The sequence below is a fragment of the Ostrinia furnacalis genome, unplaced genomic scaffold (assembly GCF_004193835.3).
Source record: "Ostrinia furnacalis isolate ACB-3 unplaced genomic scaffold, ASM419383v2 OfSCF1242, whole genome shotgun sequence".
Lineage (NCBI taxonomy): Eukaryota > Metazoa > Arthropoda > Insecta > Lepidoptera > Crambidae > Ostrinia > Ostrinia furnacalis.
The window spans coordinates 248283-264302 of NW_021131481.1; the positions used below are offsets into that span (position 1 = coordinate 248283).

The 16020-nt window shown below is 35.1% G+C and overlaps 2 protein-coding genes across 3 annotated transcripts; one reads left to right on the forward strand and one right to left on the reverse strand.

The window, feature by feature from the left end:
- Positions 1-13: 13 nt before the first annotated feature.
- Positions 14-8295, reverse strand: ninaA (neither inactivation nor afterpotential A). Of its 2 annotated transcripts, XM_028303484.1 has the most exons (6): positions 6035-6167; positions 5720-5924; positions 5520-5639; positions 5358-5440; positions 5135-5277; positions 14-471 (listed from the first exon to the last, which is right to left on the reverse strand). In XM_028303484.1, the coding sequence occupies exons 1-6, from the start codon at positions 6092-6094 to the stop codon at positions 375-377; spliced, it is 708 nt and encodes a 235-aa protein (XP_028159285.1). In that variant the 5' UTR covers positions 6095-6167; the 3' UTR covers positions 14-374. The 2 variants fall into 2 exon arrangements, 1 of the variants encoding a protein (XP_028159285.1); XR_003655828.1 differs by lacking the exons at positions 14-471; positions 5135-5277; positions 5358-5440; positions 5520-5639; positions 6035-6167 and adding an exon at positions 6195-8295 and having other exon boundaries at positions 5894-5924.
- Positions 8296-11210: 2915 nt separating this feature from the next.
- Positions 11211-12936, forward strand: LOC114352047 (enhancer of yellow 2 transcription factor). Its single transcript, XM_028303491.1, has 2 exons — positions 11211-11536; positions 11709-12936. Exons 1-2 carry the CDS (start codon positions 11478-11480, stop codon positions 11929-11931), a joined length of 282 nt encoding a protein of 93 aa, XP_028159292.1. The 5' UTR covers positions 11211-11477; the 3' UTR covers positions 11932-12936.
- The last annotated feature ends 3084 nt before the right edge of the window (positions 12937-16020 follow it).

Genomic DNA, 16020 nt, shown 5'->3' on the forward strand with positions numbered 1-16020 from the left:
ATAAATCATAACTTTTATTGGTGCTTTTTTATTGAAACAATAGAAATATTATTGCATTATTAATGAGTAGGTAAAAATTAAAAATAATTCTGATTTCTGAAACTGGCAATACCTACTTGATACGAATGAAACATGAGATGTGATAGTAGTACAGATACTTTAATTAGATTCATTAAATACATATTACATAAGTCAGAATATGCTTTATAAAATGTATTTTTATAAAATTTACCTACTATAATATTAAACACAATAATAATAATTATAACTATCGCATTTTAATTTTAAGATACAGATATTATGTACCTATGTAATCTTGCTGAATAGAATAACATAGGCGAACGTTAAAAAACGATTGTAAAATAGGTACCTATTTAAATTTCCATTTTCCGCATCATCCAGTGGAAGAATCCCAGAATAGAGAACGACATCGTTAGCGGCACTGCCGATGCTCTTAACCAGGCCCAAAGACTGTAAAAGAAATATAGCAAANCTCAGCATTTCACAGTTCACGAGATGGCCAAATAAAATACATATTCCTTCCATTTTTCAAACCTCTAATACTCGGAGGATAACTCATTGAGGGTAATCCGGCGCATACAGTGGCAAAAATGACGGTTGCATTACGTGTTGGAGTCTCTATCCATGGGGTGACAATGCCGGAAATTGGCGTCTTTTTTTTTTTTTTTTTCGCGCGGCCATCGACCAAACCTTGTTTTTTGATTACAAAATAGTGTAATAAACCAAACTTACTATGACATGTATACCTCTAAACTCAGTCTGAACTGAGTTACGAGCATTAGAAGTTTGATGATTTTCATACTATAGTCTATCCAATATAGCTTGATTAGAATGACAGCTGTCATCAAAAGTAACGACATAACTTTGTAGTAGAAAAAGCGTGTAGTAGCGATCAATGAGAGCTAAATATTGGCGGACAAGAAATAATTCACGTCTAACCTACAAACAATATTTTCGACGACAGTGCTTCCAATAAAAATGATAATTTCGTGTAAATGCAGCGTTAAATTACACCAATAAGTAGTAATTCGAAATTATAAAAATCAAGCTAGAGTAGAGGTGGGCGCCGATATAGAATTAGCCGGCGGCGGCGCGCCGACTTTTTGACTTCGGCGGCGGCGGCGTCGGCGGCGTGACCTTGACCTTTGACCTTGACTCATTATTTCTTTTTAAAAATCGGTTTGTTTAGAGTCTGTCGTCAACACTATAAACAGGTGATTTGAAATTGGTTGTGGTTTAACGAGGTACAGCCACTGCTCCGTTTCCTAGTAAATTAGCATAATATCAGCTCTTTTGATCATTTATCTTATCTTGTTCAGGGCCGCGCATGAACGCAGTGCACGTCGACCCATTGGGATCTTTTGTGTTCGCCCATACCTTTATTCCCCCTCTCATCCGAAAAAATCCTATCCATAAAGCGAATCAAGTGCTTGGGTGAGAGGGACCTATAGTCTTCTGGTGCCGGATATGCCGACCCCAGGAGACCCATCCTAGTTCTCGCTAGCGCGTCGCTTACGCACAGTAGGTATTTTATGGACTTTACATGTTCTCCACATGCTCGACGGCTGTCGTAAAGCCCATCTTGTGGAGCATATTATGGTTCGTAGTGTAGTGTCCTGTTAACGCACCCGTGATCACATGGGCTTGCCTTCTGTTTCTATTGAATATGATTACATTTTCTCATGATTACATGTTTCCCTTTAAGAATAATTTAGAATGGCTCATACCGTTGGGTTTACTCATTCAGCTCTATGCCTCCTAGTTACATATTGCCTCATGGTCATGTGTGCGGCGCTAATAGATAAGGCCACTATCGGCTCTGGATCAATAGGTATCACCTCTGAGCCTTGTCTCGCTAGACTGTGAGCTCTCTCATTGCCTTCGATTTCTGTATGTCCAGGTACCCACATTAGGGTCACCCTGTTATGCCTCCCAAGTTTATTTAGTGATTTTAGTGCCAAGATTGCCTCAGAACAAGTCTAGATCCAACCCTCACTAAGGCAATGGCTTTGAGTGCTGCCTGACTGTCACGTAGGATATAAATGTCGCGCTTTTTATGCACATGTTCTATATTCCTTAGTGCACACATGGTTATAACATAGGTTTCAGCTTGAAATTCCGTTGCAAACCCCCCTAACCTTTTACTGTGCTCGGATCGTTTGGTGTAGACGCCCGCTCCCTATACTTAGTCCATCTTGGAGCCATCAGTATACCTGGTATACTTACTGTATACTGACCAAAATCTTATGGTTCCCTTTTCCAGATTTCACTTGTTGGTATCTAGACACTTTAAAATCTTTGCTAGACTGCATTGTATCACATCCCATGTCCATTATTACATCTAATTGAGGATCGCTCCCAATCCTTGTGTGTTTGGTGCAAGGTTTGGATGTACTCCAGAGTCCCGCCCCCTTCAATCAGTGACCGCCGCCTTCCTTGCGTCTACGTCTAGCGCCAAGTACAGTGGAGGCAGTCCCAGAATAATTTCCAATGCTTAGTTGGCGTAGTACTAAACGCACTTGTTATTGATAGGCATTCAGTTCTTTGCAATTTTCCGAGTACCGTTCTGCATGTCTGTAGCCTAATTCTAGGCCACCAGACAATGCTCATAAACTATTATTATGTATCTCTTGATCATACTTTGATATTTGGATAGCGGGTTTGAGTAAACTTTTTACTATGCCTATTTTCAGGTTCTCGTGGATTTCTTAAATGTAAGTGTACCAATACTACCAATGCACCGATGAAAGTAATAGTAAGCAGATATTTTGGAGCTCTTTGGAGGCACATCGTTAACGTTGGATTAGCTGGTTTTCGACCACAATTAGATGCCATAATATTATGTCCGGATCGGTTTTATCGTTTTAACAATTATGGTTTTTCCATGTCATCATACGGTCCAGGTCTTTAACGCAGGATTGCGGCAATGTGCTGAGGTTTAGATTGGCCGGAGGATAAGTTTCATGTCCTAAATGTGATATGGTGAAACTTCGGAGTTTGCTTTTATGCGCCACTTGGTCAGCCAAGCATTAGGCGGTTATCACACTGCGCCGCGCTCCGCCGCGGAGCGCGTGATTTAATTTAAAAAATCACGCGCCCGGACGCGTTGTCAGTGTGAAGTGCCGCGCGTGTTTTCCATACAAACTGAGGTACTTGCATACAATTATTAAATCTGTCGCACCGCGCTCCGCGTCGGAGCGCGGCGCAGTGTGATAACCGCCTTAGTCGCATCTAGCTGAGTGTGCAACAGTTTAGTCTAGTGGCTTTAAGATCACAGTTACATCTGAGGAAGGTCACAGTTGTTTCTGGTGATTGGGCTACTTTACTAGTAAATATGTTGTGGAGGACCGGACCAATTACGGAGTACTAGGATACTCAAGCTCTGCAGCTAAAAAGAGATCTTGTCACAGATTGACTTAAAACTGTCTGTCTATCCATCAGCAGGTAGTAGTTGTGTGGAAGGTGTTTTTTTTATTTAATAGAGTAGTCCTATAAACGAAACCCGGTCAAAGCCCCAACGAAAGCAGTCATACAGTATTTTTTCTTTTCCACACATTATCTTATTGTACAGCAATACACTCGGTGTACCTATTTGTTATGGTTGGTATGGTTTCTGCCAAAATTAAGAGTCGAGTATATTATATTACATGGGTCATACTTAAGCAAGGGGATAAACGTCCTTTCCTACAGGCTTTCCAGCCTTCTGGATAATTTTCCAAAGTTAAGGAACTTGCGAGGTATTCACTCAGTGTGTCGGCCGTTTGGTGTAGTGGTTTGTAACGTTCGTAATATATGCCGGAGTTCGCGGATTCGATTCCCGCACAGTACAAACATTTGTAAAAAAAACAAATAGTCAGTGCAGTATAGGAGTCGGCGCGCCGACAGCCGATCGTCGGCGGCGGCGGCGTGAAAAATTTCGCGGCGGCGGCGGCGCGCCGGCGTGGCGCCCACCTCTAAGCTAGAGTATTAACGACGTCTCTACAAGGTTATCTCGAGTTACAAAAATGTTAGTGTTGGGACATATCGACAAATGTCATATTAAATTAAAACCACGGGGTCCAAGCGCTCGTTCCTTTTATAAGGAACTGGCAAAGAGGCTCACCGAGGTGACCGGTGATCAAAAGGCTGGCAGCTATTTCGGCCAGAGAATTAGCCTGGCCATTCAACGTGGCAATGCTGCCAGCCTTTTGGGCACCATTCCTGATTGCGGCGCTGGGGGTGAAGTATTTATATTTTGTAAATAGGTTTTATCATTAGTAATTTTAAAATTTTAGTTTTAAAGTCATTTTAAATCAAAACTATTTTTTTAACATATTTAAAAAATTTTTTTTCTAACTAATTTTTTAACATATTTAAGTTATACGTTTTTCTAAATGTTCACTATTAAAAACCGAAAAACATTTCATTCTTAAATAATCAAACATCGGAAATCAATCACCGGTAAGTTTTTGGGTATTCATAACAACGTTGCTCTAGAAGAGANTTGGATAGACTATAGATTTGCTTTTTGCACGCAAGTTTTGTAAGAAATTGCAACAAAATAGTGACATTGTATGTGTAAACAAACAATACCATCCATCATAGGCTCCAGACATCAGTATGGAGCAGTATCAGCGCAATAAAAAAATAGCGCAATATTTTGTTGCAATTTCTTACAAAACTTGCGCGCAAAAAGCAAATCTAGTATGAAAATCATCAAACTTCTAATGCTCGTAACTCAGTTCAGACTGAGTTTAGAGGTATACATGTCATAGTAAGTTTGGTTTATTACACTATTTTGTAATCAAAAAACCAAGTTTGGTCGATGGCCGCGTGAAAAAAAAAAGACGCCACCTTCCATACAAAATCTGGCATTGCCATTTAAAGCCAATGCATAAATTCTTATAATGAGTGAATAATATTCAAAAGACTTGCAGTTCAGCCTATGATTCTGTAGATAACAGTTTTATTAAGTAAACTACAAAATATAGAAAAAGGTTATTTAAATGTTGAATGAATTAATATTATAATTACTGGTATTGTTTACAAATCAAAGTTGCCTGTGCAGTTGACCGTAAATATTCTATTATAGTTCATTAGTTCATAATATAATGGTGTATGAGACTATACTCACTCATATGGATCATCAGAGATATAGTAAGGTTCGAGAGTGGGGACGATACCACAGTCAGCAATATACACATGACGCGTTGGCCGATCATCCACATCCGTAGGAGTATGCTCCAGTAAATGGACCACATTCTGACCTTCCACCACCTGGAAAAACAAAAGTTTTAGTTCTACATACCTAGTTTATCAAAACCAAGGAACAATAAAGGCTTTAAAATCCCTTGTACCTTTCCTATTACAGTATGCAAATTGTCCAACCAAGGTGTTCCAGTAGTTGTTATGATAAATTGGCAGCCATTTGTATCTTTACCTAAACAATAACATTAGCTTTAATTATTTTGAATTGTTGAATGATTGAAAATAATTTAAAATATTTACACTGAAGTCACCTTTATTCGCCATAGACACAAACCCTGCGATGCTGTGTTCAGTGTCTAAATTCTCATCCGGGAATGTTTCTCCGTAAATACTTATTGAACCTCTGCCATCATCCGATACAACATCGCCACCTGCCGTGATAATGATAAATATTAAAACGAATACCTTGACACCGTACTTTAACGATCAGATTAGATTGTATCTAACAAACCTTGCACCATAAACCTTTTGATTATTCGATTAAAAGATGTTCCCTTGTAAGATTTTCCTTTAATGCCTTTAGTGGCAAGAACTTTGAAGTTTTTAACAGCTTTAGGTGCCAAGTCACCAAATAAGCCTATTACAACTCTACCCAGTGGTTTATCTTCATCTTGTATATCTAAATAGACTTGATCTGTAACTCTGAATTGGCGTGCCTGGAATACAAATTAACATTTATATTTAGAAAAATATAAGTAAGTGCTAATCAACGGCATTGTACTGCTTTTACAGGGTTCTTTTTATAGTTTTAAATTATGAAACTTACATTTACAATCCATGCACACTTCAGCAAATAAATTAAACATAGCAAACTACTGTAGTTCATTTTCACTTAAAAAAAAAGAACTATTCTTTTAGAGCAACTGCTACCTTGTTTCAGTACAAAATATACTGATCAATGTCTGCTTAATTGGATTACCACTTACGTTGAAGGATGAAACCACACAGGTGCTTCGTCGGTATTGAGTTATTCATAATTTGAAGATGGGAAAAATATCCTTAATCATTACTAAGTAAGTACTCAGATAATAGATATACAAACACTTATTTACATTACAAGTTTATTATTATTATGTACACATACACAAAGCTTTGTTCAAATTATTATTATTATTTAATAAGAGCTTCTTTTATTTACTGTATATTCAACATTTATTTGTTGTGCATTATTATTACTTATGTATGTATATTTTATGTAGTTTAGATAAGAGTCCATGACTCAGCATGGGGCAAACTGAAAACCAGCATCGTGACCTTCCTCACCGTGGGTCACAGCTGAGTGGGGTTCCATTGCAATGGGCATCACTATTGTGACAGGGTGGCACAGCTCAGTTAATTATTTTCTTTCTTTATAATGTTTTATGTGCTATTTCTGTCTTTTTTTTCTTCAAATTTCCCTTTTTGTCCTTTTGTGATATTCATCGTAATAAATATTTCTTTCTTTTATTCTACTCTGTAAAATTATAATGGATCTCTAGGATAAATCTTCAATTATTCTTTGTTCTTATTGTCTAATGGAACTATACAAATCTCTACACTATCAGCAGCACATTGTGCCTTTTGGTTGTTGTGACCTGTCATTTTGTTTGTATGAAATTTTATATGCGATTTAAGTTTGTCACTTCTGCTAAACTCCTTTTTGCAATTGAATGTATCTGTAAAGGGGCATTTGTACATTTTTCGTTGTTGATGTGTGTTCATATGTCTATTTAAGGAATCTTTTCTCTTAAAAAGACCTTTACAGACTTTGCATTCATAATTTTTCTCTCCATGTTTTAGTAAATGTGTTGTTAAATACTTTTTCATGCGAAAACTTTGACTACAAATAGTACATTTAAATGGTTTTAATTTTCTGTGCACCTGAAGGTGTAGACGTAATCTTTTATCACTTGAAAATGTCTTGTTGCAATGAATACAGACCTTATTATGGTTCTCTGTGAGCATGTGTAACGAAAGTTTCTCTGCTTTTGTAAACATTGCATCACACTGGGAACACTTAAATAATTCAGTTGGACTTGGTGGATTGTTACACTTATAGTCATTACTTTCATAGTGGAAAGCAATCTCTTCCAATGAATCAAATGCATTATTACATTTATGACACCTGTATGTTACTGTTTTGTGAGCACTAGATACATGATGCATTAAAGATTCAACTGTATCATAAAAACAGTTGCATTGATTTTGTATACACTTATATTTTTTTAAACACATATGCTTCTTAAGGTGTATCCTGTATTGGCTATAAGTAGGTAAGGTTGAATCACAATACATACATGAATAACTTAATAGGTCCTCACCAGTTGTCTTAGCTGTTGTTTCACTTATACCATCCGGCCAAACTTTGTGAGTCAGAACATGACTTTGTAAGTGGGAATTCTGTATAAAACATCGACCACAAATAACACACTGATGAGGTTTCTCATGCATTTTTGGATGACTGTCTAAATCTACTGTATTTTCCTTCTTACATTTATCTTTATTTATTTTGGGACTTAGGTTTTCATTGAGTTCAATTTGTGTAAGAATTTGTTCAGAACAAGCACTAAGCGGCTGGTATTCAGATATGCTTTTGGTGGGCTCTTCAGCATTATCATGAGACTGTTTTTTACATTGGTTATTCTTATGGGCTAGAAATAGTGTCAACGAATTGAACACAACTTTACATGAACCACAGAAAAATGTATCTTCGCTAGTCGAATCTAATACTAAAACATGAGCCATAGCTGTTGATCCGAAAGAAATTAAATTCAATATTCACTTTTCCTCAACAAACAATCAATTTGTTTCATAGAGAAAAGTAATATTTGTTTACTTTTTCTTCTGACAACAGTGGGGGACGTTTGGCCGAAAATAGCGCTTGTAAGCGCTAATAAGAAAAATGGCGATCATGATCATTTATAGCGGTAAGTGCTACCACTTGCTAAAAAATTTATATAGGAAAATGTCACTTTTGAAGTCAATAAAAGTGTCCTTACCGAAAGCATGCCAAAGTTTTCAGCGGTTAATACCGTAGCGATTGCCATTTTGCTTACAATTTCTAACAAGCGCTATTTTCGGCCAAACGCTCTCGATTGACTGACGTTGACGTAACCATGAAGCTAAAGATAAAAATGGAGAGCAAACTTGGAACAAAAACTTGAGTCAAATACCTACTTATATGGGTCATTCCATAAAAATCTGTATATTTTCGACGTCATTTTGTCCGTAACTTTTTTAAGATGCTTTTGAATACTTTATTAGTGTAAATTATTGTTTATTAATTAATTATGTTATGTCTAAAAGGGCCAGTCACTTTATGCTTTATTTTAGGAGAAATTAAAATTTTCAATTTTTTCATACTACATTACTCCTATATGACTTCTAATAAAGTATAAAACTTTTAACCTTAACATTTATAGATAAGTTAATACACATAATGTAGTTGTTTTGTTATTATCACTATATAAAAAACATCATTCCCTAACTAGTAATTTAGTCCCAAGTGCCGTTTAAAGCTAGGGCCTGACGCTCTAGGGACTGACGATTTGGAGTAAAACTTAACACAAATGCAGATTAACTTTATATTATAAGATGCTTAATACTTGGAACAAAAACTTGAGTCAAATACCTACTTATATCTATCTCGCTCTCTGTGGCCCTACCTCTCTTTTTAGTGTGAACTGTAGTATTGCTATCTTCTTATTTAAATCTCCTTGTAAATTCTTCGAAATAGCCAATTCACTAATCAAATCAGAAGTTAAACAAATAAATAATTAATATTTGAAACTAAGATTACCTAGTTAAATAAAAAATCACAAAATTGTCGGCCATTTAGGCTTAATGTGTTGGCGAATCAGGGAATTACAATCCCCATTCCTGGGGAATCGGTACCATGTGGCAACATCGGCCCAATCCGGCCCATCATGGCGGTTGTTTACTATTTTGTTTAATATGCAGTTAATTTCGTTTGAGATTACTTACAGGAAATAATCATTGTTTTATCACAAGAATTGGTGCAAAATTTTGTAGTGCGTGGTTGCGGTAGTACGTGGTGTCCTGGAAGTGACATAAGATTCCACACGTAAGTGTTTATTTCGTGATTTCCGACATTGGAAACGAAATTAACTGCTTAATAAACAAAATAGTAAACAACCGCCATGATGGGCCGGATTGGGCCGATGTTGCCACATGGTACCGATTATCAGAACTTGTGTTTCTTTAATGAAAAGACCGATAGTTAGCGAGATAAGCATTTATTATTCGGGTTCTTACACAGTCACATCTTGTTCGTACATAGCCGGAAGAGGGAAGAGCGTTCTACCGGAAACAGTTAACTTTTTAATATTTAATACACTTCCAAAGATAATATAATCCTAACACAAACGAAATTAACTGCTTAATAAACAAAATAGTAAACAACCGCCATGATGGGCCGGATTGGGCCGATGTTGCCACATGGTACCGATTACCCAGGAATTGGGATTGTAATTCCCTGATTCGCCAACACATTAAGCCTAAATGGCCGACAATTTTGTGATTTTTTATTTAACTAGGTAATCTTAGTTTCAAATATTAATTATTTATTTGTTTAACTTCTGATTTGGTTAGTGAATTGGCTATTTCGAAGAATTTACAAGGAGATTTAAATCAGAAGATAGCAATACTACAGTTCACACTAAAAAGAGAGGTAGGGCCGCAGAGAGCGAGATAGATATAAGTAGGTATTTGACTCAAGTTTTTGTTCCAACTCTGCCCTAAAACTAAAAACTCTTCATGGGTCTAAAGCATTTAATAACACGTCGTAATCGTACTGATGGAATCGATTGAATTGAACAGAATGTATATGTCACCGGAAAATAACAAGACTCGTATACCTTGATTTTTTAGAATCCAGCAGAGATGTAAACAAACACTTTCATACACAATTACACCATAATCACTTACGTGTTCATAATATCATACACATTATTTAACAAGCCCATGAAACCAACTTTATTTTCACGTTTATACAAGTTTGAAATCAATCTTTGAAACAAATTATTTTAGCAAATACGTGGACGATGAGAATTTGTGAGACTTGTCAAATTGACTTGACGTTTAAAATCATGTGTTATCTCCACAGATATGGATAGATGCAGCTTGTCAAAAAATTTGTATGAAGACGAGCGTGCCACTTTTTTAACGTCATTAGTGTCATTTTAGCGAATTTTAGTGATTGCCGCAACGTAAATATATTCGTATCATCGTACTGCAATCGCAAAGTCATCGAACGATATCGTGTGACTCGATTCGACAATTAGTTAATTAATTCCGATAAAACTGATATTTTGTTAATTTATAGCTAGTCTGTTGGGTTGATTAAAATACTTTTGTAGCGGTAAACGTCATTCTATATTATTAATTTTCAAATACATAATATTTTTATTGTGCATAATGTATATCAAAGTAATGATTGTTATTTCATTGTGTTAAATAGTACTACTAGTAAATCTAGTAATTCATACCTACCTAATTTCATACTTTTAAATATCCTAGTACCTGACCTAAAGTCTATCCAATATAGCTTGATTAGAATGACGGCTGTCAAACGAATGTGACTAGTGTTGGGTATGTTTCGTACGGTTCACATAGATGTATCGATAAGTTTTCGAAAAAATGATATAAAAAATGCACCCAATTTTTCTTCATATCTTTATTCATAAAAATGACAATTATGATTTAAATTTAAAGACAGTAAAATTTAAAATTCATGTCAAGGGTGTACAACCTAAGTCGTAGTCATTATCATCAGTGTTCTTCAGTGGTTTTTTCCTCTCGCTAGAGGGTGGTGGGCATCTCTTCTAGAGCAACGGTGCTATGAATACCCAAAAAATTACCGGTGATTGGTTTCCGATGTTTGATTATTTAAGAATGAAATGTTTTTTGGTTTTTAATAGTGAACATTTAGAAAAACGTATAACTTGATCTTTAAATTACTTTATCTTTGAACGTCAACGTCAAAATTTTTGCCAATTACAAAATTTGACGTTTGTTTTGTGGAACATGGTGACTGATTGACAAGCACTTTTGTTTGTTGATTTACGATTATTTTTAACAACAAAATCGAGTATCTACACAGCACTTTATCTGACCGTGAAAGGGTGTTTTTGTATAGTAATGATAATTTGAACCATTGTAGAACTACCTACTTTACTTAAACTAAGTAATAAGTGAAGAAACCAGTAATCATGACCGTGAATAACACTATAGCTCATCAACGCCTAATCCTCAGTGGAGATAGAGAAAGGTTTTAAATTTAGTATTTTAAATCAAATTATTAAAGAAACATTCACTTCTCATCTGTTATACCCTCAATGCGTAAATTATAGGCCTCTTCCAAACTAGAAAGTCATCATTTTAGTTTCATTTGTCTGTTTGAATTTCAAATGTATAAATAATCCACAAAATATTATTTTCAGGTTCAAAGAATTATTGAGACGACGACTTATTGAATGTGGTTGGCGCGACCAAGTGAGGATGCTTTGCAGAGACGTAGTAAAAGAAAATGACACTACCAATGTTACTTTTGATATGTTGGTTACAAAAGTAACACCACGGGCTCGAGCTTTGGTTCCGGACACAGTCAAAAAGGAACTTCTCCAGAAAATTAAAACTCACCTTCTAACTCAAAAAGATCAATAATTTATTTAAAAAAGAACAACCATTTATCAGTTTTCTGTCTTAGGATTCTTGGGAGCTTTAATTAAAACTTAATTTACAACCAACAGTATATTTTATTTATAAACACTTTACATTTAGATTAAACAAAAATATATATTGCTTATACATAATACTGCTATCAGATGCTATTTGACTGTCATGAAAGTATTGCTTGCCTGACATTGTGTCATGGACTTACCATACAACAATATTACAGTTAGAGTAATGCTAATGTAAAGTAAAGATACAGTTTGAGTTATGAAGCCACAACATTTATATTGTAAATGTACATAATATGTATATTTGAATTAATTAGATGAAAGTAAAACAATGGAATAGATAAACCAATGGTTAGTTAGTATAATTAGCTAGATATATTAGTGAATATAAACGAACATTATTGAGCTATAATTGCATATCAAAAAATATTTTTGAGCAAGTAAATCATGCTTATTCGAATATGAAATACCCATAACACCAGAATGAAAATACCCTTCCTCTTTTTATATAATATTGACTTAAATGCAATGTTTTATCTTAAATTATATTCATAATGTCAGGAATAGCTGCAATGCAATATTATCAATAAATAAAGCTGATTATAAAAATGACACAAACCATGCAACACCTCAAAATAGTGAAAACAGTTCAAAATTTCGCAACAAAAGGTAAAACCAGAATGTATGAGTGTATAATTGAACACAATTTGAGATCATACTGTAATATTTACTGGAAATTGTTTTCTGCCCTGAATGCCTAAATAACTATGTACAAACATTTTATTGACTGCAAATAATAGGTTATGTGATAAAAAATTATCAATGAAATGCTATTAACTTGATTAGATACATATACAATATTTTATTAGTTATTCACAAACTATTGGTTTACCTTTTGTCAGAACTATCTTTATGTTACCCCATTAATGTGGAATAATAATTAAAACTGCAATCATAAAAATAAATAGTAGGTGTACTTAAATGCATTTTTAATACACAATTAATGAGAAAGTTCGAATAGAAGTACATGAGCAATAAATTTTCTTAGTATAACATCCTTAAAGCTCTTCAATACCTGATCTAATTTGATTATACAAGTGTATTATTATGTACAACATATACAATGGAATGTAATTTGGACTTGTTTATACTTTGATCAAATGTAATATTTGATTATGTATCACTTAGGATAGTTATTATAACAACATCAGTACTCTCTTACAATGATAGATAATTATAGTAGTTAATTTTTAGCTTAAAATTACATTAATTGTTATATTAATAGATCTTAATAGAATACATCTTCATGACAAGTTTATAGAACGTAATAAACTCAGGTCATCTATTGAGATAGGTAGTTAGTTATCTACATCAAAATGACTATTTCACATACATTCACTACAATCGCAATGTCTTGTTTTGCTGTATGTATACTATACAAGTGAGTAATTGTACCATTCAAATTACACAATACTGTAGCTTACAAATGAGCATGCTTAGATAAATTTAGTTGAAATCTTAATATTTGGTTTTGTCTAAGAGTAATTTTATGTTGAGATTCAATTGATTCTTGTTTAAATTATATAGAAAACTTGAAGCATTGTTATAGAAACTATTTTACACCATTTTAAACATAATGTATCATTATGTTTAGCATTATATTAAATAAATATTTTATGTTGCTTCCATGTAATACATTTTACTAATTTAGTTAATTTATTAAACTGCTTTGATAACTAATTCTTCAATTTCAAATTAATTATACTCAATGGCAATCATAATTAAATTAAAATAAACTCTTGAGAATCATTAATCAATGCCGCGATGCAATGGTGTAAAATAACCATATTGAATCCATATTATTATATTATATCAATAAAATATAATGAAACCGATTTACAAAACGAACAACATTATAAACTTGTTACATAGAACTGAGGCAAGACAACACAATTATTAAGACACATAAACAAAGTGCTGTCGAGTAGTTAAGCTCCTTAAATAATAATTAATAAGCAAACATATATGTTTACATAAAAAATATAATAAATAAAATGTATATTAGTCTTATTTTGAAGAAAAGTTGCTGTGTTTTCATCATATTATATTTTCAGAAAGATGTTTAGGACGAAAGTCACCACAGTTTATGGTAACCATAAATACAGGGTGTTTCTTGTAAGGTGTCAAGCCGAAGGCAGGTGATAGGTGAGGACTAGACCTATCGATTTCACCCCCATGTATGTTCTACGATTTTTCGTAGTTTAAAAGTTATCGTTAATTTTGTGATTTTTTAAAATTTTATGACCTAGTAGGCTTTAAATTTTTTTATCTTTTTTTTTGGGTTAACTTTTCTCAGATTTCTTTTTTTTGACAGATTCCCTAGTAATTGCAGATGTTTGAAAAAAATAATCACCTTTCTATCTTTGATGCAGGATACAAAATTTTTGCTAGAAAAATAAAAAAATGCTTTTAGCAGAACATTCTAAAATTTTCAACTTAAAAGTTTGAAAAAAAAAAGACCTTCCATAGGTCCAAAATATTTTTAAAAACTGCGCAGTATATCAAATTTAATCGTAAAGTAACAATCACCACTGTGGTCTAGTGGTAAGACTACCTATTTAGGACAGCCAATTCCTCTGTGGTTTAGGATTCCGGGTGAAGCTCGCTGATCATCCATCAGTTTCCAACTTTCCATCAGGTCAGATGAAGGGCAAGAGCTTCCACGTTGTGGATAAAAATAATCTTTTCAGTTATTGTCTCTAAATGTGTTCTACGTAACGTAAACTTAGGGGATTGCAAATATTACTTAGTCCTAAGAAAGTCAAAAATATGTAACGGAATCTCCGACGTACCACTTTAGTGGAGCGATTACAGAAAATAATGGCCTATTAAGTACATATTTTTTTGTGTTATTATGAAAGTTTAGAAAACTGNTTAAACCGTATGTATTTAAGATATACTTTACAATATAAACCACTTAATTTATTTAAAGTCTGGTAGCAGAGTTCTACTGGTGCTTGTACCACTTGTGCTTTGCCAAATAGAACGCGTACTTACGCGGCGTAAAGCGCTAGCTTGACGTCGTGCTTTAGCGCTGAATTGTATTGGTTGAATGTATAATCCGGTGTCACACCATCCTAACGCTGCGACAGAGCGTTGCGTATTGCTAGCGCCAGCGCTGTGTTTGACTTGATGCAACACAATTTGATGCTCTAGCGCGCGCTAAGTACGCGTTCTGTTTGGAGAAGCCTTAATGGCAAACAGGGGCGTAGCTACTAAGAGGCAAGGCGGGGCAGTACCCCGGGGACCCCAAGCTCAGGAAGAGAACGGTTAAAAAAATGCAATATCAGGACAGTAAGTAAGCTTAGTGTCAATCAACTTGATAAAACCTAACCAGTTTAGATTGCAGTGGGGCCCCATTTTTTTTTTATTTGCCCCAGGGCCCTTGGTTACCTAGCTACGCCACTGATGGCAAGTTAAAACAAGTGAATGCAACTCACCGCACAAGCACGGAGGTGACGGCGGCGCGGCCGTCGCCCGTGGGCTCGATGGCGACGGGCCGCAGCTCGGCGCCGCGCCGCCGCCGGCCCGCGCCCGTCAGCGTGCCGTTGAGCAGCACCGTCACCGACGCGAACGGACGCTTCGCCATGTGTAGCATCTACGAACACAATTGTGCACAAGATTAATTTATTACTTTATTACAAGACTTGGAGAGAAATCAAACGCGAAGCCTTAGACCGAACGCGATGGAAAACTGTTGTGGACGCCCTCTGTTACCCATCTAGGGGACATAGGACATTAAGGAAGGACGGATACACGTAAGAAAATAGTCTAATACACCGTGTTACTTTGCATTCTTGCCATATTCACAGAGATAAAAGTAGGTAACAATACCTATTATTTAAGATAAACAAGAGTCTCCCATAAAGAAAGTACACTAAGATTTTAGTAAATTTGGTTTTTCAGTACAAATTGGAATAAACCAATTTTGTCTCGCACGTTCTACAGGTGCAAGTGGAATAAACCTAGTGGGCGTGGCCTAGTTCTTAATTTTATGGCTTTGGGTACCAGC